General features: G+C 50.1%; 4 protein-coding genes and 1 pseudogene across 8 annotated transcripts; all 5 read left to right on the top strand.

Moving 5' to 3' along the window:
* Positions 1–3,734: 3,734 nt before the first annotated feature.
* LOC127303623 (F-box/LRR-repeat protein 3) lies at positions 3,735–7,860 on the top strand. 3 transcript variants are annotated; one of them, XR_011745046.1, is made up of 8 exons: positions 3,735–4,501; positions 5,144–5,272; positions 5,457–5,561; positions 5,668–6,061; positions 6,175–6,599; positions 6,681–6,932; positions 7,195–7,343; positions 7,721–7,860. XR_011745046.1 is itself a non-coding variant. In XM_071820016.1 (7 exons), exons 1-7 carry the CDS (start codon positions 3,821–3,823, stop codon positions 7,273–7,275), a joined length of 2,067 nt encoding a protein of 688 aa, XP_071676117.1. In that variant the 5' UTR covers positions 3,735–3,820; the 3' UTR covers positions 7,276–7,500. The 3 variants fall into 3 exon arrangements, 1 of the variants encoding a protein (XP_071676117.1); XR_011745045.1 differs by having other exon boundaries at positions 7,717–7,855; XM_071820016.1 differs by lacking the exon at positions 7,721–7,860 and having other exon boundaries at positions 7,195–7,500.
* A 353-nt stretch (positions 7,861–8,213) lies between these two features.
* On the top strand, positions 8,214–8,974 carry LOC139831618 (probable protein phosphatase 2C 73). The gene is made up of 2 exons (XM_071820921.1): positions 8,214–8,391; positions 8,879–8,974. The coding sequence occupies exons 1-2, from the start codon at positions 8,215–8,217 to the stop codon at positions 8,972–8,974; spliced, it is 273 nt and encodes a 90-aa protein (XP_071677022.1). The 5' UTR covers position 8,214.
* Positions 8,975–8,984: 10 nt separating this feature from the next.
* LOC139831036 (F-box/LRR-repeat protein 3-like) lies at positions 8,985–12,108 on the top strand. 3 transcript variants are annotated; one of them, XR_011745048.1, is made up of 7 exons: positions 8,985–9,524; positions 9,709–9,813; positions 9,920–10,313; positions 10,427–10,851; positions 10,933–11,184; positions 11,447–11,595; positions 11,973–12,108. XR_011745048.1 is itself a non-coding variant. In XM_071820017.1 (6 exons), the coding sequence occupies exons 1-6, from the start codon at positions 9,423–9,425 to the stop codon at positions 11,525–11,527; spliced, it is 1,359 nt and encodes a 452-aa protein (XP_071676118.1). In that variant the 5' UTR covers positions 8,985–9,422; the 3' UTR covers positions 11,528–11,752. The 3 variants fall into 3 exon arrangements, 1 of the variants encoding a protein (XP_071676118.1); XR_011745047.1 differs by having other exon boundaries at positions 11,969–12,107; XM_071820017.1 differs by lacking the exon at positions 11,973–12,108 and having other exon boundaries at positions 11,447–11,752.
* A 221-nt stretch (positions 12,109–12,329) lies between these two features.
* Positions 12,330–15,288, top strand: LOC127300100 (probable protein phosphatase 2C 73; annotated as a pseudogene).
* A 135-nt stretch (positions 15,289–15,423) lies between these two features.
* LOC127300099 (cation/H(+) antiporter 15) lies at positions 15,424–18,299 on the top strand. Its single transcript, XM_051330174.1, has one exon. The coding sequence runs from the start codon at positions 15,424–15,426 to the stop codon at positions 18,121–18,123; it is 2,700 nt and encodes an 899-aa protein (XP_051186134.1). The 3' UTR covers positions 18,124–18,299.
* The last annotated feature ends 2,154 nt before the right edge of the window (positions 18,300–20,453 follow it).

Raw genomic sequence — 20,453 nt, 5'->3', positions numbered from 1 at the left:
TGCCAACACGAGTCGTTAGGTTGCGGCGGCCGGAGCTCCATGGGATGTGTCCGCCAACGCATGCGACCAAGAGGGAGCGTGGGGTCAGGAGGCTGCTCCGGCAGCGACGGCAGCACAGTTCAAAGGACCAGCCTGGTCCTGTGCCACAGATCGAGCGAGATGGATGCTGCAGTTTCTGGATGGAAATTGGGGATGGCTCGTACCTGCTTTGGTCGAGCCCCTTTTTTCTCCCGCTGGGACGAGCGACGGGCAGACGAAAAGGGTGAAACGCATTCTATCATAAAATGGAACCTGTAGCTAGATATGGATTTTGTTAGTTGTTGAGAATATCAAGGGGCTCATGTAGATGAGAATAAACGCATTTTTTTCTCACTTGGCTGCTTGCATGGATAATTGTGGTTGTTAGATGGATCTTTTTTCTTTCAGGACGTGGGAGGGTATTTTTGTCTTTAAATGAAAATGTGACACCAGACATTCACCAGTTTGCTTTTAATAGTAAAGATATCCCCGCCCCGCAGGCAAGGGGCATGGTGTGGACGTGACAGTGGTCGGACCCACCAGATGGCCAGAAGGAGCCTTCCCGGGAAGAGGCCGCTTCCACCTATCGCGAAAAAGGACGGAGGGGGCGAGAGAGTCCAGATCAGATCACATCAGATCAGCACACAACAGCTGTTCCCCTCCTCCATATCGTATCGTTTCTTCTGGGAGAGTGCTTATCAGGGCCAGGTGCGACCTGAGGACGCGCCCAGTACTGAACGGAAACAGGTCCTTTTTTCGGTACGGCACTGGCAACACGCACTCCACGCAGGCGTCAGCTAGTGGAGGAGGAGTATCTTTCTACCAGAACTTCTTCTTTTTTCTACTCCAGCAAAAAACAAATGAAAACCCCACCTCACCACCGCCCACATCATATGCATTCTGAAAGTGACCCACTCCAATAATTTCTATACATTAGTATTTTTATCTACTCTTTTATAGTCCATAAACAGATGTTTGAGGTTTATTTAAATATGAATATATCTAGACACTAAATACCATATACATACATCTAGATTTAGACAAACCTCGGATATCTATTAATAGACAGAGGTAGTAGTATACTTTTTTGCGAAATTCCTCTGATCTGTTAAAAATCATCAACAGTAGTACAAAGAGACTTAAAAGTAATAGAAAAAAATGCAAATAGGTCTTTGGATAACCTAATGACGACTACAATCAGTACCATGAGCCGAAGGTGGGCCGCCGTCCCCGCCCCTCCATCACCGGAGCAGGGCAAAGCTTGTCATAGTACAACTTGATGAACCAAACATACGGAAAGTCGTCGACCTAAGGCCACAAAGGACCAACACACCAAAGCAGTGGCCATCGCCATCGATGACAATCGTGGATCAGAAGAGACCGACCTGAAAAGACACCGAGGAACAAGAAAACCGACCGGATCCCACGAGATCAGGCATGCACATGACTCCACGCGCCGCCTCAGCAACACTTGAGCGAGGATTGAGCGGTGAGAGCCTTATTCCGATTTCAGGACGTAGCCGCCGCCTCAGCGTCCCGAAGAAGACACTGGAAAATTGGCTAAACAAAGAACGGGAAACCTCTTCTCGGCGAGATGCCATGGTCTGTCATACCTCCAAGGCCCAATGTCACCGGAGGTGGAGGGGACCAGCGACGTCGCCTGCGAGAGAGATGGAACCCTAGATGGATTTTGGTTGTTGCTTCTCATCGCCTTCTCCGATTACGTATGTAGTCGAGATGTAACTGTGTCATTATTAAGGTGATCTCTCCGCTTTTAAGAAAATGCACTAACTTTTCTTAAATGATGATGCCATTGAAAGAAATTACTTTTAAAAAAACTAAAGACGGGGTAGATAGTACCCTAATAGTGACCCATCCGCATCTCTAACTTATAGCTCCTAGTTTCTTGATCAAACAATTACTACCTCCTATTCGTATTTCTTGTCGTCATAGGCGGAGCCAGTTAAGGACATGGGTGTACACATGTACATCCATTATTTTTTTGGAGAATAGAATGTCTATGTAAGTCCAATATAAATTCCTATTAAAACATAGCTCATAACCCCGAGCTAGTCTTATAATTAATTAGTAAACCTCTAATCCCCTATGTTTGTACACCCAAATTAAATTTCTTGCCTCCGCCCATGCTTGTCGTTGTTTTAGTTGGTTAACTAATGGTCCATAATTCTTGTCGTAGTTTTATTTCAAACTTAGACGCCAAATACATAATGGCATTGTTGGATACAAAGAATGAGGGAGTATATATAGAAATTTCCTTTTAGAAAGTAATGTTGACTTACTGCAAGGTAAGAAAAAGTAATATTCCCAATTGAGTTTTGTTCATGACAATCTGGATACTTTTCATTGTAAAGGACAAGCTAAAATTTAGGTACGGGCATAATTCTCTAGAGTCGAATTTAGGTAGCGGCACGCAGAAACATTACTTTTCTAGATTCCCAGCCTAGTGGTGACCGATAGCTTATTGTTCCCATCGTCTCTTTTCTGACTTTCTTTTTGCGTGGAAGTGGAGCCATCAAGAGGCTGGTCCTCAATCGACAGGTACCTAACATGCAACTGTGTCCTTGCTAGCCATGGCACCAAATATGGACTTAATCCTGTTTTTTCTAAGCAACGTGGGGCTTGTGTTAAAATGATGTTGTGTGTCGAATTTGAACTTGAAAATCTATCTACAAATTTGAAATTTCAAACAAAAAAAAGTGACATGGACTAAAATCAGCTCTACCCCTTCTTTTGTTGAAAGTATATTTTTATTTGTTTTTTTAGGCAAATCCAGACGTTATGAGTTTTCAAACTTTTCAGGCTATACTATACAATAAATAATAGAGAAAATTTGGTACATGACACCGTTATTTTACATCGTTTACTAAAAGACACCGTTCGAGTATGTTTTTACTAGGTACCATTACAATTTTATGGCACATTTGTCAAAACACACCACCTCCTAAAGACGTAAAGTTTTCCACTTTTTCTTCAAAACCCGGCATAGCAAAAGTGCAAAAAATTCCTTTTTTGATAGATGGTGTGTTGTGACAAATATATCATAAAATCATAATGTTACCTAACAATAAACAATTCAACGGTGTGTTTTAACAAACACCTGAAAATAAAGATGTCCCGTAGCAATTTTTTCCTTAAATAATAATATTTCTGGAGGAATTGTTTAAGGTGATAACTGGACCTTGGAAGCGGACTCCACGCAGTCCCCAGTGTGTGCCGTCCCCAGGTAGTACGGGGCCAGTCAAATGGAACAAACACGCTTAACTTTTCTCACCACATTCCATCCTCACCCAGCACGTCGACATCCCCGGACCCACCTCACCACGCATCTAAATGGACGGGTAAGGACCAAACCCGGTACGTTTAGCGACGGCGCATCGTACTCGTCCGGCTGTACGATCCGTTCCGTTCCGTCCCTCCCCCGCATCGTACCCTCCCCGCTCACCTCGCTATCCCCGCCTACTTTTCCCATTCTGCCCCTCCCTGTACTGCTCCGTACCGTCCTTTCCCTGCCCCACAATGACCACGCTACCCTCGGTCGTTACTGGTACTTCCATGCCAGAGCAGTCCAGAACGGGAACCTGCCAGTGGCAAATATGGAAACAGTGCTGAATGTCTCGCGAAAAATGCGACAATGCAATGCAGGGGCAATCCCGTCATTTAGCCTCCTCCTTCTTCCCTCTTCTTCTCCTTCCTTCCGCTTGGTTGTTGCGTATCCGCAGCCAGCCATTGCCCATTGCCTCCGTTCTTGTTCTTGCCGGGAGACAACCCAACTACCTCAACCATGGCCATGCCGACCCACACCCACCTCCCCAAGCGCCGCCGCCTCTCCCCTTCCCCTGCCACGGCCACGGTCGCCGTCACCCCGCTCGACTCGCTGGCCGACGAGCTCCTCTTCCTGATCCTGGACCGGGTCGCGGCGGCCGACCCGCGCGCGCTAAAGTCCTTCGCCCTCGCCTCGCGCGCCTGCCGCGACGCCGAGGCGCGCCACCGCCGCGTGCTCCGCCCGTACCGCGCGGACCTCCTGCGCGCGGCGCTCGCGCGCTACCCGTCCACCGCCCGCCTCGACCTCACCCTCTGCCCGCGCGTCCCCGATTCCGCCCTCTCCTCCTTGCCCTCCGCGCCCCTCCGCGCCGTCGACCTCTCCCGCTCGCGCGGCTTCGGCGCGCGGGGCCTCGCCGTCCTCTGCACCGCCTGCCCGGCCCTCGCCGACCTCGACCTCTCCAACGGGGTCGACCTCGGGGACGCGGCGGCCGCCGAGGTGGCGCGCGCGCGCGGCCTGCGCAGGCTCTGCCTCTCGCGCTGCAAGCCCGTCACGGACATGGGGATCGGCTGCGTCGCCGTCGGATGCCCCGACCTCCGGGAGGTCGCGCTCAACTGGTGCCTCGGGATCACCGATTTGGGGGTCCGATTCCTCGCCCTCAAGTGCAAGAAACTCGCCTCCCTCAATCTCTCCTACACCATGGTGAGCGCGCCTGCCATCCTTTCTTCTTGATCTCTCCTCTCTCTGTCTGTCTCGCCATTAAGTCCCGTTCCATTTCTTGGATGAAAAGATTCCCCAATTCATGCGTTTCTTGATATCAGGAGCACTTTTATTTAGCAATTAAAGAGAGAGTTGATTTCGGCGCTTTCTTGGAAATTTTAGATGTGCTTTGTATCGGACGTGAATCTTTCCATAGGAAATGAGAATGCGGCGGGATGTGGATCTCTTGGGTAGTTTCCCCGTACCAATACCCCATTCGATCTTCATCATAGGAGATAGCTCAACCCACAACTGTCTGGTGTTTTTTAGCGACTCTTTTTTTTTGGCAAGAAATGCCCAGGGCATTCGACTGTAGCAGGATTATTTTATTCTTGCTATATCTATCTATCTATAAGAACTATGTACGCCTCAGCCTTTTTAGGATGACAACCAGTGAGCCGCTAGTTTTAGCATTTTATGGGGCAATTTCTACCAAAGATTTGAACTGTTGCACCAAAAATCCTTGTCTTTACATATGCAGAAGCTTTTTCAGGACGAGAGTCAGTAGTTGGCTACTTTCTGTTGAGGTGCAAATCAGGCAAACACACTATTCTTGGTCTAACGGATACTCCTCTTGCTTTGCAGATCTCCAAAGATTGCCTTCCAGCCATCATGAAGCTACCAAATCTTGAGGTGTTGTCACTGGTGGGGTGTGTTGGAATCGATGATGATGCCCTTGCTAGTCTTGAGAACGAATGCAGCAAATCGCTGCAGGTAACCATCTAGCTAGGCCATTTTGTTTCACTCTTGAGTGATTTGTAATGTTCCACCTTCTTCTTTTTTTGCGGAAATGTTTCACCTTCATTTGAATGTAATCGTATAACCGTGGCCTTCAACAAAGTTTACCTGGTAATATTCTGGCCAGTGAACTTGAAAATAACATTTCTAGTCCTTGCAGGTGCTTGATATGTCAAACTGTCAGAATGTCACCGATGAGGGAGTTTCGTCAGTAGTGAAGGCAATGCCAAATCTTTTGGAGTTGAATCTGTCATACTGCTGTCATGTAAGTATCTATTCACAGTAGCAGCACCTGGGCATAACTTGATCTTGTCCACCTGGGCATAACTTGATCTTCTCCAGTTTGTTTGACAATTCTTCATTTTTGGCAGGTTACTCCTTCTATGGGAAAATGCTTCCAAATGATTCCTAAGTTGCAGACCCTGAAATTGGAAGGCTGCAAATTCATGACCGATGGACTCAAATACATTGGAATTTCTTGTGCTTCTTTAAGAGAGTTGAGCCTGAGCAAGTGCTCGGGATTGACAGATACTGATCTTTCTTTCGTCGTATCAAGACTAAAGAGTTTATTGAAGCTGGACATTACCTGCAATCGCAATATCACTGATGCTTCACTAGCTGCCATCACTAGCTCATGCCCTTCCCTCATCTCTCTCAAAATGGAGTCTTGTAGCCATGTTTCAAGTGAAGGGCTGCGAATGATTGGGAAGCGCTGTTCCCAGTTGGAAGAGTTAGACATCACTGACAGTGATTTGGATGATGAAGGTTTGTACTGAACTTCAAATATCTGACTACCTTTTGGCAAATGGACACCAAATTAACTGATTCTGGTGACAATAACAATAGATTATTTACCGTGGTGAAATCTTTCTGTGCAGGTTTGAAAGCTCTCTCTGGATGCAGCAAGCTTTCAAGCTTAAAAATTGGTATATGCATGAAGATAAGTGATGAAGGCCTTATGCACATCGGCAAGTCTTGCCCAGAACTCCGAGATATTGATCTGTACAGGTCTGGGGCCATTAGTGATGTGGGGGTTACTCAAATCGCTCAAGGTTGTCCAATGCTAGAGTCTATCAACCTGTCCTACTGTACAGAGATAACAGACCTTTCATTGGCTGCGCTCTCAAAATGCGCAAAACTGAACACACTAGAGATCCGTGGCTGCCCCAGTGTTTCATCTGTGGGGCTCTCAGAAATAGCAACCGGATGCAGGCTACTTGCCAAGCTCGATATCAAAAAGTGCTTTGCGATCAATGATGTGGGGATGCTTTTCCTTTCCCAGTTCTCTCATGGCCTCCGTCAGGTACTAGTCTTTTCTGTTATTGTGGTAAACAGAAGGTACCAGGTTCAGAATTGCGTTACTAACATCGCTACATCATGACAGATAAACCTGTCGTATTGCTCAGTCACCGACATAGGACTTCTGTCCCTCTCTAGCATATGCGGGCTGCAGAGCATGACCATTGTGCACTTGGCTGGTATTACGCCCAACGGCTTGATGGCTGCTCTGATGGTCTGCGGTGGTTTGAAGAAGGTGAAGCTCCACACAGCATTCAGATCTATGATGCCTCCACACATGCTCAATGTTGTTGAGGCTCGCGGCTGTATTTTCCAGTGGATTGATAAACCATTTCAGGTATTTTATCTCTATCCATTAAGTTGAATTGTCGTTTCTAGTAACACCTCTCATCTGTCATTTAGGCAGTATGTATAGATATCAACTAAACTGCAGCTGTAACAACTTAGTTTGTATCAACTTAGGTGTAGAAAAAAGTAAGTTGAATTGCTGTTACTATTAACAATCTCGCATCTGTCTTTCATGCTGGATTCTTTAGATAATCAAGTAAACTGCAGCTGTAACAAGATAGTTTCTAACGTTATTTATGCGGTATTTTCAGGTTGAGCAAGAACGTTGCGACATATGGAAACAACAGTCTCAGGACGTGCTAGTGCCCCTTCCATCCTACAGAATCATCTGAAACTTGGGCCACCTCAATTGGCGCTGCGACGGAGTAGTGTACCGATGCTTTGTCAGAAGAACAATGCTGTATGTTGCATTCAGTTTGTTCTTTTGTTGTGTTGTATAGTAGTAGTGTACATGAGAAGCAGAGGGATAAATCAAAGAGAGATAGCTGTAGGTTTGGCCTGTGGTTCGTAAAAACCCATTGTGAATAATATGATGAAAAGTATGCAGAGTTTGATTACTTGTCCAATGTGTTTCTTATCCTTGGTGTCTTTGTTGTGAATGCTGGAATGAGGTGGCTGGTCTTTTCAGTGAACTAGACTCCTGTGTTTTCCTGCTGTCCAATTCTCAAATCATGCATCTTGTGGCATGCTGCAAAGTGCATAATTTGAGAAGAAAAAGGAAGGAAAGCTGGTTTTGCTAGAATCCAATTAACTGTTGCTTCTTCTGTCTGAAGGCAGATGGTGGCAACCGACAGCTGCTACCTGCAATTGTTGCTGGAGCTCGGAATTCATGGAGGTGGTAGCCTGGTAGGCGACCGGCGAGAGGCAGCCAGGCACCAAGTGCGTTATGGCAATGCGAACTCGAAGGAAAGGTTTACATGGAGACTGGTGAGCATCTGAGGGCTAGTGAGATGCGCATTGAAGAGGGTGACGGGGCGAGATGGGGCAGGCAGGCATCGCGATGAATGGCGCCAACAGCTACGGGCAACAGTTGCAGAGGAGCATTGAATGCACCCGCGTCACCACCATTAGCGGCGTCCGTCTCCATCTACCCCGAGCCCAGGACGGGGGCGCCCATGTCCTCTCGCCATTAATGGCCCCAGCGCTATAAAAATGGCAGGATAAACACTCTCACGCGCACAGACGCACGCATTAAACTCGCAGATGCCCATCCCGTCCCTCCCGTGTACTAGTGCCTGGAGCCTGGAGGAGGAGCTAGAGGCTAGCTAGCAATGGGGATCTGCTGCAGCAGGGAAGGAGGGAGGGAGGAGCTGGAGGAGGCGGAGGGGTGGTTCCCATGGAAGCACGACGACTTCTTGCAGGAGCAGCTCTCCGGCGCCGCCGGGGTGTCCATGCACACCAAGCAGGGCTGGAAGGGCGTCAACCAAGACGCCATGGCTGCCTGCCAGGTAAGCTCCAACCTTTCCTTTGCTTCTAGCCACGCCATTGCTGTGTCAACCTGATTAGTACATGTTTTTCTGTCGAAATAAAACTTGATTACTTTTGAGAAAAACGCCATGGATCCATCCATCTCTGCTAGCTTTAGCTCAAACTGAGAATCTTACTACAGTAGTAACTTACCTGAATTTCTTTGATGACCCATGTGTATGTACTTAGGGCATCTTGATTCCTTACCATTGGCCTGGATTAATTAGCATCTGGCAATGCACTTCAATACCTTTATTGCTCACCTCACCACTGTGTTAATATATAGCACAGCATGAATGCAATATGAGATTCTGCAGGAAACACTAGAATTCTTGCAAATATCACTATGACCTAGCTAGATTAACATATCTAACTGCAAGTGTAACTTTTGGTCTTGTACCCCCCCTTTCATGTGCACAGTTTTACTACTTGAGATGTAAGATAATCTTAATGTGTCAAGATGATCAGGACTTTGCTGGCCACAAGGGCCAGATCTTCTGCGGGGTCTTCGACGGTCATGGCCCCCTCGGCGATATCGGACGTGAATCTTTCCATAGGAAATGAGAATGCGGCGGGATGTGGATCTCTTGGGTAGTTTCCCCGTACCAATACCCCATTCGATCTTCATCATAGGAGATAGCTCAACCCACAACTGTCTGGTGTTTTTTAGCGACTCTTTTTTTTTGGCAAGAAATGCCCAGGGCATTCGACTGTAGCAGGATTATTTTATTCTTGCTATATCTATCTATCTATAAGAACTATGTACGCCTCAGCCTTTTTAGGATGACAACCAGTGAGCCGCTAGTTTTAGCATTTTATGGGGCAATTTCTACCAAAGATTTGAACTGTTGCACCAAAAATCCTTGTCTTTACATATGCAGAAGCTTTTTCAGGACGAGAGTCAGTAGTTGGCTACTTTCTGTTGAGGTGCAAATCAGGCAAACACACTATTCTTGGTCTAACGGATACTCCTCTTGCTTTGCAGATCTCCAAAGATTGCCTTCCAGCCATCATGAAGCTACCAAATCTTGAGGTGTTGTCACTGGTGGGGTGTGTTGGAATCGATGATGATGCCCTTGCTAGTCTTGAGAACGAATGCAGCAAATCGCTGCAGGTAACCATCTAGCTAGGCCATTTTGTTTCACTCTTGAGTGATTTGTAATGTTCCACCTTCTTCTTTTTTTGCGGAAATGTTTCACCTTCATTTGAATGTAATCGTATAACCGTGGCCTTCAACAAAGTTTACCTGGTAATATTCTGGCCAGTGAACTTGAAAATAACATTTCTAGTCCTTGCAGGTGCTTGATATGTCAAACTGTCAGAATGTCACCGATGAGGGAGTTTCGTCAGTAGTGAAGGCAATGCCAAATCTTTTGGAGTTGAATCTGTCATACTGCTGTCATGTAAGTATCTATTCACAGTAGCAGCACCTGGGCATAACTTGATCTTGTCCACCTGGGCATAACTTGATCTTCTCCAGTTTGTTTGACAATTCTTCATTTTTGGCAGGTTACTCCTTCTATGGGAAAATGCTTCCAAATGATTCCTAAGTTGCAGACCCTGAAATTGGAAGGCTGCAAATTCATGACCGATGGACTCAAATACATTGGAATTTCTTGTGCTTCTTTAAGAGAGTTGAGCCTGAGCAAGTGCTCGGGATTGACAGATACTGATCTTTCTTTCGTCGTATCAAGACTAAAGAGTTTATTGAAGCTGGACATTACCTGCAATCGCAATATCACTGATGCTTCACTAGCTGCCATCACTAGCTCATGCCCTTCCCTCATCTCTCTCAAAATGGAGTCTTGTAGCCATGTTTCAAGTGAAGGGCTGCGAATGATTGGGAAGCGCTGTTCCCAGTTGGAAGAGTTAGACATCACTGACAGTGATTTGGATGATGAAGGTTTGTACTGAACTTCAAATATCTGACTACCTTTTGGCAAATGGACACCAAATTAACTGATTCTGGTGACAATAACAATAGATTATTTACCGTGGTGAAATCTTTCTGTGCAGGTTTGAAAGCTCTCTCTGGATGCAGCAAGCTTTCAAGCTTAAAAATTGGTATATGCATGAAGATAAGTGATGAAGGCCTTATGCACATCGGCAAGTCTTGCCCAGAACTCCGAGATATTGATCTGTACAGGTCTGGGGCCATTAGTGATGTGGGGGTTACTCAAATCGCTCAAGGTTGTCCAATGCTAGAGTCTATCAACCTGTCCTACTGTACAGAGATAACAGACCTTTCATTGGCTGCGCTCTCAAAATGCGCAAAACTGAACACACTAGAGATCCGTGGCTGCCCCAGTGTTTCATCTGTGGGGCTCTCAGAAATAGCAACCGGATGCAGGCTACTTGCCAAGCTCGATATCAAAAAGTGCTTTGCGATCAATGATGTGGGGATGCTTTTCCTTTCCCAGTTCTCTCATGGCCTCCGTCAGGTACTAGTCTTTTCTGTTATTGTGGTAAACAGAAGGTACCAGGTTCAGAATTGCGTTACTAACATCGCTACATCATGACAGATAAACCTGTCGTATTGCTCAGTCACCGACATAGGACTTCTGTCCCTCTCTAGCATATGCGGGCTGCAGAGCATGACCATTGTGCACTTGGCTGGTATTACGCCCAACGGCTTGATGGCTGCTCTGATGGTCTGCGGTGGTTTGAAGAAGGTGAAGCTCCACACAGCATTCAGATCTATGATGCCTCCACACATGCTCAATGTTGTTGAGGCTCGCGGCTGTATTTTCCAGTGGATTGATAAACCATTTCAGGTATTTTATCTCTATCCATTAAGTTGAATTGTCGTTTCTAGTAACACCTCTCATCTGTCATTTAGGCAGTATGTATAGATATCAACTAAACTGCAGCTGTAACAACTTAGTTTGTATCAACTTAGGTGTAGAAAAAAGTAAGTTGAATTGCTGTTACTATTAACAATCTCGCATCTGTCTTTCATGCTGGATTCTTTAGATAATCAAGTAAACTGCAGCTGTAACAAGATAGTTTCTAACGTTATTTATGCGGTATTTTCAGGTTGAGCAAGAACGTTGCGACATATGGAAACAACAGTCTCAGGACGTGCTAGTGCCCCTTCCATCCTACAGAATCATCTGAAACTTGGGCCACCTCAATTGGCGCTGCGACGGAGTAGTGTACCGATGCTTTGTCAGAAGAACAATGCTGTATGTTGCATTCAGTTTGTTCTTTTGTTGTGTTGTATAGTAGTAGTGTACATGAGAAGCAGAGGGATAAATCAAAGAGAGATAGCTGTAGGTTTGGCCTGTGGTTCGTAAAAACCCATTGTGAATAATATGATGAAAAGTATGCAGAGTTTGATTACTTGTCCAATGTGTTTCTTATCCTTGGTGTCTTTGTTGTGAATGCTGGAATGAGGTGGCTGGTCTTTTCAGTGAACTAGACTCCTGTGTTTTCCTGCTGTCCAATTCTCAAATCATGCATCTTGTGGCATGCTGCAAAGTGCATAATTTGAGAAGAAAAAGGAAGGAAAGCTGGTTTTGCTAGAATCCAATTAACTGTTGCTTCTTCTGTCTGAAGGCAGATGGTGGCAACCGACAGCTGCTACCTGCAATTGTTGCTGGAGCTCGGAATTCATGGAGGTGGTAGCCTGGTAGGCGACCGGCGAGAGGCAGCCAGGCACCAAGTGCGTTATGGCAATGCGAACTCGAAGGAAAGGTTTACATGGAGACTGGTGAGCATCTGAGGGCTAGTGAGATGCGCATTGAAGAGGGTGACGGGGCGAGATGGGGCAGGCAGGCATCGCGATGAATGGCGCCAACAGCTACGGGCAACAGTTGCAGAGGAGCATTGAATGCACCCGCGTCACCACCATTAGCGGCGTCCGTCTCCATCTACCCCGAGCCCAGGACGGGGGCGCCCATGTCCTCTCGCCATTAATGGCCCCAGCGCTATAAAAATGGCAGGATAAACACTCTCACGCGCACAGACGCACGCATTAAACTCGCAGATGCCCATCCCGTCCCTCCCGTGTACTAGTGCCTGGAGCCTGGAGGAGGAGCTAGAGGCTAGCTAGCAATGGGGATCTGCTGCAGCAGGGAAGGAGGGAGGGAGGAGCTGGAGGAGGCGGAGGGGTGGTTCCCATGGAAGCACGACGACTTCTTGCAGGAGCAGCTCTCCGGCGCCGCCGGGGTGTCCATGCACACCAAGCAGGGCTGGAAGGGCGTCAACCAAGACGCCATGGCTGCCTGCCAGGTAAGCTCCAACCTTTCCTTTGCTTCTAGCCACGCCATTGCTGTGTCAACCTGATTAGTACATGTTTTTCTGTCGAAATAAAACTTGATTACTTTTGAGAAAAACGCCATGGATCCATCCATCTCTGCTAGCTTTAGCTCAAACTGAGAATCTTACTACAGTAGTAACTTACCTGAATTTCTTTGATGACCCATGTGTATGTACTTAGGGCATCTTGATTCCTTACCATTGGCCTGGATTAATTAGCATCTGGCAATGCACTTCAATACCTTTATTGCTCACCTCACCACTGTGTTAATATATAGCACAGCATGAATGCAATATGAGATTCTGCAGGAAACACTAGAATTCTTGCAAATATCACTATGACCTAGCTAGATTAACATATCTAACTGCAAGTGTAACTTTTGGTCTTGTACCCCCCCTTTCATGTGCACAGTTTTACTACTTGAGATGTAAGATAATCTTAATGTGTCAAGATGATCAGGACTTTGCTGGCCACAAGGGCCAGATCTTCTGCGGGGTCTTCGACGGTCATGGCCCCCTCGGCCGTGAAGTCGCCCGGCGAAGCTGTCCTCCGTTTTGGCGGCACCAAAAACCGAAGAGGATGCCCCCTCAAGCAACGCCGACTTGGATTCGTTCGACAAGTCGGATGATTCCACCACGTTTAGCGACACCAGCGACGAGAGCCAGCTGATCTCTTCATGGAAGAGCTTGATCGTGAAGGCGTTCGAGGATGTCGACGAGGAGCTGAGGAAGCATTCTGGGATTGACTGCATTTGCAGTGGCACAACTGCTGTCACCGTCGTTAGGCAGGTAATGCTGTTACTACTACTGTGGCAATTCTTGCAACCGGCTGCATTCTCAGTATGTCTTGTTAAGTAGTACTAGTACTAGACTAGAGCTATACCAATGCTAGAGCCTAGAGTTAAGCTTCTGAAATTGCTGAATTTCGGAATGGTTGTTCTGCCATACTGCTAAACCTAACATTAAGGCAGCATAGCCAAATTCAGAACAGTCACACTCTTGGCAGCATTGTGGGATTGACTGCCATTTGCAGTGGCACAACTGCTCTCACTGTCGTTAGGCAGGTAATGCCGTTACTACTACTGTTGCACTTGCAACTGGCTGCATTCTCAATTGTTAATGCTAGAGGTTAGCAAGCTCCTGAAATTGCTGAATTTTGGAATATTTGTTTCAGTCATAGGTTTCAATGCTCTAAACCAAACAATAAGACATCATGGCAAAATTCAGAACTATCACACTCATAGCGTCTCCTGTTCCCTAGTTGCTGTGATTAACAGTTATTGTTGTTGTGTGTACACAGGGTGATCACTTAATAATTGCCAATCTAGGCGATTCACGCGCTGTTCTTTGTACGCGGGATAGCAAGGACCGCCCGGTTTCGGTGCAGCTCACAACCGACTTGAAACCAGATCTTCCAGGTCAGACTCTGAATTTCTGTCATACTTCTCTGCGGGTATGTTTGTACATTTATTAACTGCAACTTGCAATGTATCTACTGGACTTGCCATAGGTGAAGCTGAGAGGATCCTGAGTTGCAAGGGGAGAGTCTTTGCCATGGACGATGAGCCTGACGTGCCTAGGCTGTGGTTGCCAGACCAGGACGCACCGGGCCTCGCCATGGCCAGGGCTTTCGGGGACTTCTGCCTCAAGAACCATGGCCTGATCTGCACACCAGAAGTGTACTACAGGAAATTGTCTGAAAAGGATGACTTCTTGGTGCTTGCCACTGATGGGGTAAGAAGAGTGATTTTTTCTTTTAGGTTGGCAGGTTCATTCGATTCTAGTTTCCTGTCCATTTCAGTTCAATCATTGCCTCATCCTCCTTTCATAATTAATTAACAAGAAAAGTTTCTGGCATTATTCTAAATGAAGTTAACATAAATTAGGTCAAACAAAGCCTTTATGATTGGAATGGCGAATCAAGCAACTGTTAACTGAATCAGACCTGTCTTCATCTGTTCTTATCTAATCACACTGGGTTGCAGATATGGGACGTGCTATCCAACAAGGAGGTGGTCAAGATCGTCTCATCAGCCTCTGACCGTTCAAAGGCGGCCAAGCAGCTTGTGGACCGGGCGGTTTGCGCATGGCGTCGCAAGTTCCCGACGTCGATGGTTGACGACTGTGCGGCTATCTGCCTCTTCCTGAAGCCAGCCATTTCATCCGAGGAAGAGAGCACGATCAAGCCGTCTCACGCATCCGTCCTATCCTTCACGGGGAGCTTCCGCAAGGCTCTGAGCGGCGGGGGTGAGGCGGAGGAGGGGACGGTGGTGTGGAAAGCGTTGGAGGGGGTGGCTCGGGTGAACTCGGTGATCAGGCTGCCGAGGATGTTGAGCCGGCGGTGGCGGTCGGGGTCGATGGATGAAAACAACACCGACCAAGAATCATCCAAGACTGATCATTGACTGATGGATTCATGCAATTAAGGCTTACATGGCCAAAATTTATGGATATTTTAGAACTTGATTGATAGTTTGATGCACCATGTTCACGCAAATCAGGCTGTTCAGATTGGATGTTAATTTGATTGTCATGTACACTCGTTGGGTTTGGTGTGGTTTCTGATACCACCTGGACATGATTGAAATTTGGAATAGATTCAGCTGTTGTTCGCCTCATAGCAGAGTCTATGCTGTGCAGCAATTACTGGTTTAAGAGTGGCTTGCTCTGCTGATCGATCGGTTGTTTGATGAGTGGCTGGGTCTGCATTTTTTTAATATTTCTGACAGCAGCTGGGCGGGCTGAAATTGGGAATGAATTCAAAGAATGATTTCGCGCTAATTTGCTGTGGCCGAACCGTGGATTGTCGTGTGTATGGGGAACCGGAGAGAAGTGAATTGAATTTGGGGAGCAGGAGAAGAGTTCAATCTCTTCCTCTACTCTCCCTCTCGTCCACACGGCTAAGAATAGCTCGCTCGCCTGCTCGAGCTCGACCAGACACGCGCGGATGTCGTCCTCACCACCGCCACCACTCGCTTGCATTGCATTTGCATGCATTGCTAGCTCAGGCTCGGAGCTCCACCAAGCACGGAACCATGGACGCGGACGCGGCCGTGAACCTGACGGCTGCCGCGGCGGAGGCCACGGCGACGGTGAAGCCGGTGGCGGCGGCGTGCTACGACAACAACCTGGTGAACTCGCAGGGCATGTTCCTGGGGGACGAGCCGCTGCGCTTCTCCCTCCCGCTCCTCCTCATCCAGGTCTCCCTCATCCTCCTCCTCTCCGCCGCCGCCCACCACGTGCTCCGCCGCCTCGGCCAGTCCCGCTTCGTCACCCACATGCTCGTCGGCGTCCTCCTCGGCCCCTCCGTGCTCGGGCGCAACCACGAGCTCCGCGGCGTGCTCTTCTCCGAGCGCGGCACCTACATCCTCGAGAGCGTCTCGCTCGTCGCGCTCATCCTCTTCTTGTTCTCCATGGGCGTCAAGACGGACATGAGCCTGCTCCGCCGCCCCAGCGGCCGCGCCGTCGCCGTCGGCCTCGCCGGCTCCGTCGTCCCGCTCGCCATCACGTTGCCGGTGTTCCACGTGCTCCAGCCCACGCTCCCGGCCGACCTCCGAGGCTCCTCGCTCATCACCGAGCTCGCCGTTCGCCTCTCCCTCTCCTCCTTCCCCGTCATCGCCGACGCGCTCGCCGAGCTCGACCTCCTCAACTCCGAGCTTGGTCGCATCGCGCTCACCGCCTCTCTCATCACCGACGTCACTTCCTGGTTCCTCCGCGCCTGCTTCGCGGCCACGTTCCTCATCACGCAGGCCAAGTCCCCCGTGTTCACGGCCAAGATCCTCGCCTCCTTCGTCGCTTTCGTCCTCTTCGTCGCCTTCGTGGCGCGCCCCGCCGGCCGGTACATCGCCTACAAGCGCACCCCGGCGGGTGACCTCCTCTCCGAGGGCTCCTTCGTCGTGGTGGTGATCGCGGCGCTGCTGTCGGCGCTGGTGACGGACGTCATCGGGTTCAAGTACATGATCGGGCCCATGATGCTGGGGCTTGCGCTCCCCGGCGGCATGCCGATCGGCGCCACCATGACGGAGCGGCTCGACTCCTTCTTCATCGCGCTCTTCCTCCCCGTCTACATGGCGCTCGCCGGCTACCGCACCGACTTATCGGAGCTGGGCGCCCACGAGGAGAAATGGTGCGCGCTGGAGCTCTTCGTGGCGCTCTGCGTCGCCGGCAAGATGGTGGGCTGCATCGCCGCGGGGCTCTTCTTCGCCATGCCGATCGGCGAGGCCACGGCGCTGGCGCTCATGCTTAATATCCGGGGCATCGTGGAGGTGGCCGCCATCAACAACTGGGGCGACACCATGAAGGCCTCGGCGGAGCACTATTCGACGCTGACGCTCTCCATGGTGCTCATCACGGCGGTGGCCACGCCGCTCATCAAGCTCCTCTACGACCCGACAGGGAGGTTCGCGCGCGCCAAGCGGCGGACAATGGAGGGCGCGCGGCCCAACGCGGAGCTCCGGGTGATGGCCTGTCTCTACACGGAGGACCACGCGGCGCCGCTCATCGACCTCCTGGAGGCCTCCGGTGCCAACCGCGACTTCCCCGTCTCCCTCATCGTGCTCCACCTCACCGAGCTCGTCGGCCGCGCCGCCTCTGTGCTCAAGCCCCACAAGAAGTCCTCCTCCTCCACCTCGAACTCGCCATCGGACCGCATCGTGAACGCCTTCCGCTACTTCGAGCAGCAGGTGTCGCCGGGGGCGGTGACGGTGAGCCCCTACGTGGCCCAGTCCCCCTACAGCTCGATGCACCACGACGTGTGCTCGCTGGCGCACAGCAGGAAGGCCAACCTTATCCTCCTCCCGTTCCACAAGTCCTCCGACGGCGCACGGAGCACGGCCAACAACGCCGTCCGCGCCGCTAATCGTGCCGTGCTCCAGTACGCGCCCTGCTCCGTGGCCATCCTCGTGGACCACGGCCTGGCGGCCGGGTCGGCGTGCGCGACGGCGTCCAACAGAAACCTGCTGCAGAGGGTGGCGCTCTACTTCCTGGGTGGACCCGACGACCGGGAGGCCCTGTCGTACGCTGCGAGGATGCCGGAGAGCGGCGGGACGGCGGTGACGGTGGTGCGGTTCAAGCTGCGGAACTGGGTGGGCATGGGCGGGCGCGACGAGGTGAGGGACGAGGAGGTGCTCCAGGAGTTCTGGCAGAGGTACCGGGACGACGAGAGGGTAGTGTACGTGGAGAAGACGGTGGAGGACGGCGAGGGGACGGCGTCGGTTATCAGGTCCATGAGCGACAAGTTCGACCTGCTGATCGTCGGACGGCGAGGGGAGGACAGGGACGTCGAGGGGTCCGCGCTCACCAGCGGCCTCTCGGAGTGGAGCGAGTGCCCGGAGCTCGGGGTGCTCGGCGACATGCTCGCCTCCGCGGAGTTCGCGTCCAAGGTGTCCATTCTCGTTATCCAGCAGCAGGCCGCGCCGCTCACCGCAGCCGGCGCCGGAGAGGCCGATCATTAACAGTAGGGACTGATTCAACAGTGGTTCGTCGCTACATTGTTTCTTATCTTGTTCAATATGTACTCTAGTGACTTTTGTTTATCTGTAGCACGACATAGGGCAAACCTCTTGCTGCGTTTTCTGTGGAATTTGTTGTACTAACAAAATTGTGAGACGAAGATGATAGATGCATTGTTCGTCTTTGTGTCTCGTACTGAAGTGCGGTTGCGCAAACAAAAATTCAACCTCACAAAAAATGAGCCTAACATACTATAAATAATGGGATGGATAGTTCGTTTGATTGCATCGTGATTCATGCATATGAGTTATAAGTTAAGTTACAGCTATGTATTTTCAGTTCTAAAGAGTTGCAATTAAGATTTTTCAGTTGGAAGTGGAGATGCAACCACTGTTCAAAAAATCGTTCGATTCAACGATTAATCGCTACTTGATGGTCACGCGATTAGCCGATTATCTTTTTTTAGAGAATCCGCAACAGCGTGCGCGTCATTGTATTAAGCTAACAAGAAACGTCAAGAATGGCTACAACACCACACATGCCTTTTGGCTTACAACACACTCCTACAACACCGACGGAAAGCACACCTTGCCCAACCTCAACCCAAGAATGGCGAGGCGGCGGGGCACATAGTCTCCAAACCGCGTCACAACCAACTCCAACAACACGACAAACTACCCAAACTGCCCAGACCAACGTACCACATCATACGCCTAGAAGATGAAGCGCGTAATTGGCAGGGTGTGACCAAACTTGGGAAAGGGTCGACAAGCGTGTTGGTGATTGCGTACATTGCGCTCCAGAGACTCACACCTGGAGCAGTAGCAGAAACCGGTGAGGCTACCATCACCGAGAGCCATCCCTCTCAGCCAAAACAGCGCCTTCAAGAAGGGGACGGCGTTGCTGCGCCGCCGCTGCCCGGCCCGGCAAGACAGACCTAGGGTTTCCCCTGGCGTCGAGGGTAGGAATGGTCAGGACCCAAAACCATGCCTCCAAGGAGGGAGATGGCACCCACAGGTGTCACCGTGGTCCGCAACGGAAGAACCGAGCAGGGTTTTCACCCGGGCCAAAGACCGCCCAACGGCGAGATGGAGACGCGCCAAAAGCCGGCCTGGACCACCGCAACATGAGGCAACTAGAGGTCGATGGAGAAGGGCGAAACGCACCAAAAGCCACCGCAGCAGCCACCCAAAACCGGCCAGAAACGAGACCGAGAAGGTCTGCTCCTGCCTCCTGGTAGTTGGGTCGCTGCTGCCGCCGGAGCACTCCGGCCACCACCGCCGCCGGAGGGCCACCAAGGGGACAGCCCTCCGTAGACGCAGATACAGAGCAAAGCCAGCGCTGCCAAGGAGGGGGAGTCGCCCGCTCGAGCCCATCTGGGCCCATGCAAGCCCATCCAGGCCCGCAAACCGCAACGTCGCCGGCGCACCAAGCTGCCATGGGCGGACGAGCACAACACGGTGCGTCTGGTCAGCGGCGACCCCAACACCATCCACCAGCCGGCCGACCCAAGCCCACGCCGCCCACCGCCACAACCGCATCTGGGGAAGCCGCCGCCACGAGGACGCCGCCTGGAACGCGGAGCCGCCGCGCCATTGCCGAGACGACCGCGCCGTCGCACCCTCCGTCGCCGGGACGCCCACCACGACCGCAGAGACCCGCGCCTCCACCGCCGCGCGTGGGAGAAGAAAAGGCCCCGCCGCCGGCCCCGCACGGGCTTTGCCCGGCGGCGCCCTCTGGCGGCGGCGAGGAGAAGGGGAGGGGGCTGGGGAGGGCCGAGGGGAGGCGCCGCCAGAGAGCTCCCGGTCGCTCGCGGGAGCGACGCGGGAACTCTATCAGTTGTTCACTACTAACTTGCCAAGGACGATCGGTCATTAGCCGATTATCTCATTTATCGCCCGATTAATCGACCGATTTGCCTAATAATCGATAATCGCCAGCCGATCGAGTTAACAGCGATAAGCGATTTCCTCAGCATTGGATGCAACTAAGAAAAATATTGCGGATCGTAAGATTTTCTTCGTGGTTCATGCTACTTGTGAGTTAAAACTGAGAATGAAGTTAGTACTTAGAGAGAAATAATCACACCTATAAATAATGGCAAATTTGGGAGCTGGCAGTTGTTCATTTTGAATATTATCATCGCTATAAAATTTGACCGGCTCATGACACATTAGTTCCGTGGGGTTAAATCCTAGCGATTGCTCAATAAAATTCTCCTAATAATAACTACTTCCCTTGTTTCCCTCACAAAAAACTACTTCATCCGTTCCTATATGTAATTAAAATCTAGTTTTGTCTAAGTCAAATATTTTTAAGTTTAACCGTATTT

Source organism: Lolium perenne, chromosome 5 (assembly GCF_019359855.2).
Source record: "Lolium perenne isolate Kyuss_39 chromosome 5, Kyuss_2.0, whole genome shotgun sequence".
Lineage (NCBI taxonomy): Eukaryota > Viridiplantae > Streptophyta > Magnoliopsida > Poales > Poaceae > Lolium > Lolium perenne.
The sequence above is the reverse complement of the archived record's forward strand: the minus strand, read 5'-3'. Positions and strand labels throughout refer to the sequence as shown.

Coding starts and splice junctions, on each gene's coding strand:
- LOC127303623 (XM_071820016.1), top strand. CDS start 3,821: ATGGCCATGCCGACCCACACCCACCTCCCCAAGCGCCGCCGCCTCTCC. Junction 6,062..6,174: donor CAGTGATTTGGATGATGAAG/GTTTGTACTGAA, acceptor CTTTCTGTGCAG/GTTTGAAAGCTCTCTCTGGA. Junction 6,933..7,194: donor GGATTGATAAACCATTTCAG/GTATTTTATCTC, acceptor CGGTATTTTCAG/GTTGAGCAAGAACGTTGCGA.
- LOC139831618 (XM_071820921.1), top strand. CDS start 8,215: ATGGGGATCTGCTGCAGCAGGGAAGGAGGGAGGGAGGAGCTGGAGGAG. Junction 8,392..8,878: donor ACGCCATGGCTGCCTGCCAG/GTAAGCTCCAAC, acceptor CAAGATGATCAG/GACTTTGCTGGCCACAAGGG.
- LOC139831036 (XM_071820017.1), top strand. CDS start 9,423: ATGAAGCTACCAAATCTTGAGGTGTTGTCACTGGTGGGGTGTGTTGGA. Junction 9,525..9,708: donor AATGCAGCAAATCGCTGCAG/GTAACCATCTAG, acceptor TAGTCCTTGCAG/GTGCTTGATATGTCAAACTG. Junction 11,185..11,446: donor GGATTGATAAACCATTTCAG/GTATTTTATCTC, acceptor CGGTATTTTCAG/GTTGAGCAAGAACGTTGCGA.
- LOC127300099 (XM_051330174.1), top strand. CDS start 15,424: ATGAATTCAAAGAATGATTTCGCGCTAATTTGCTGTGGCCGAACCGTG.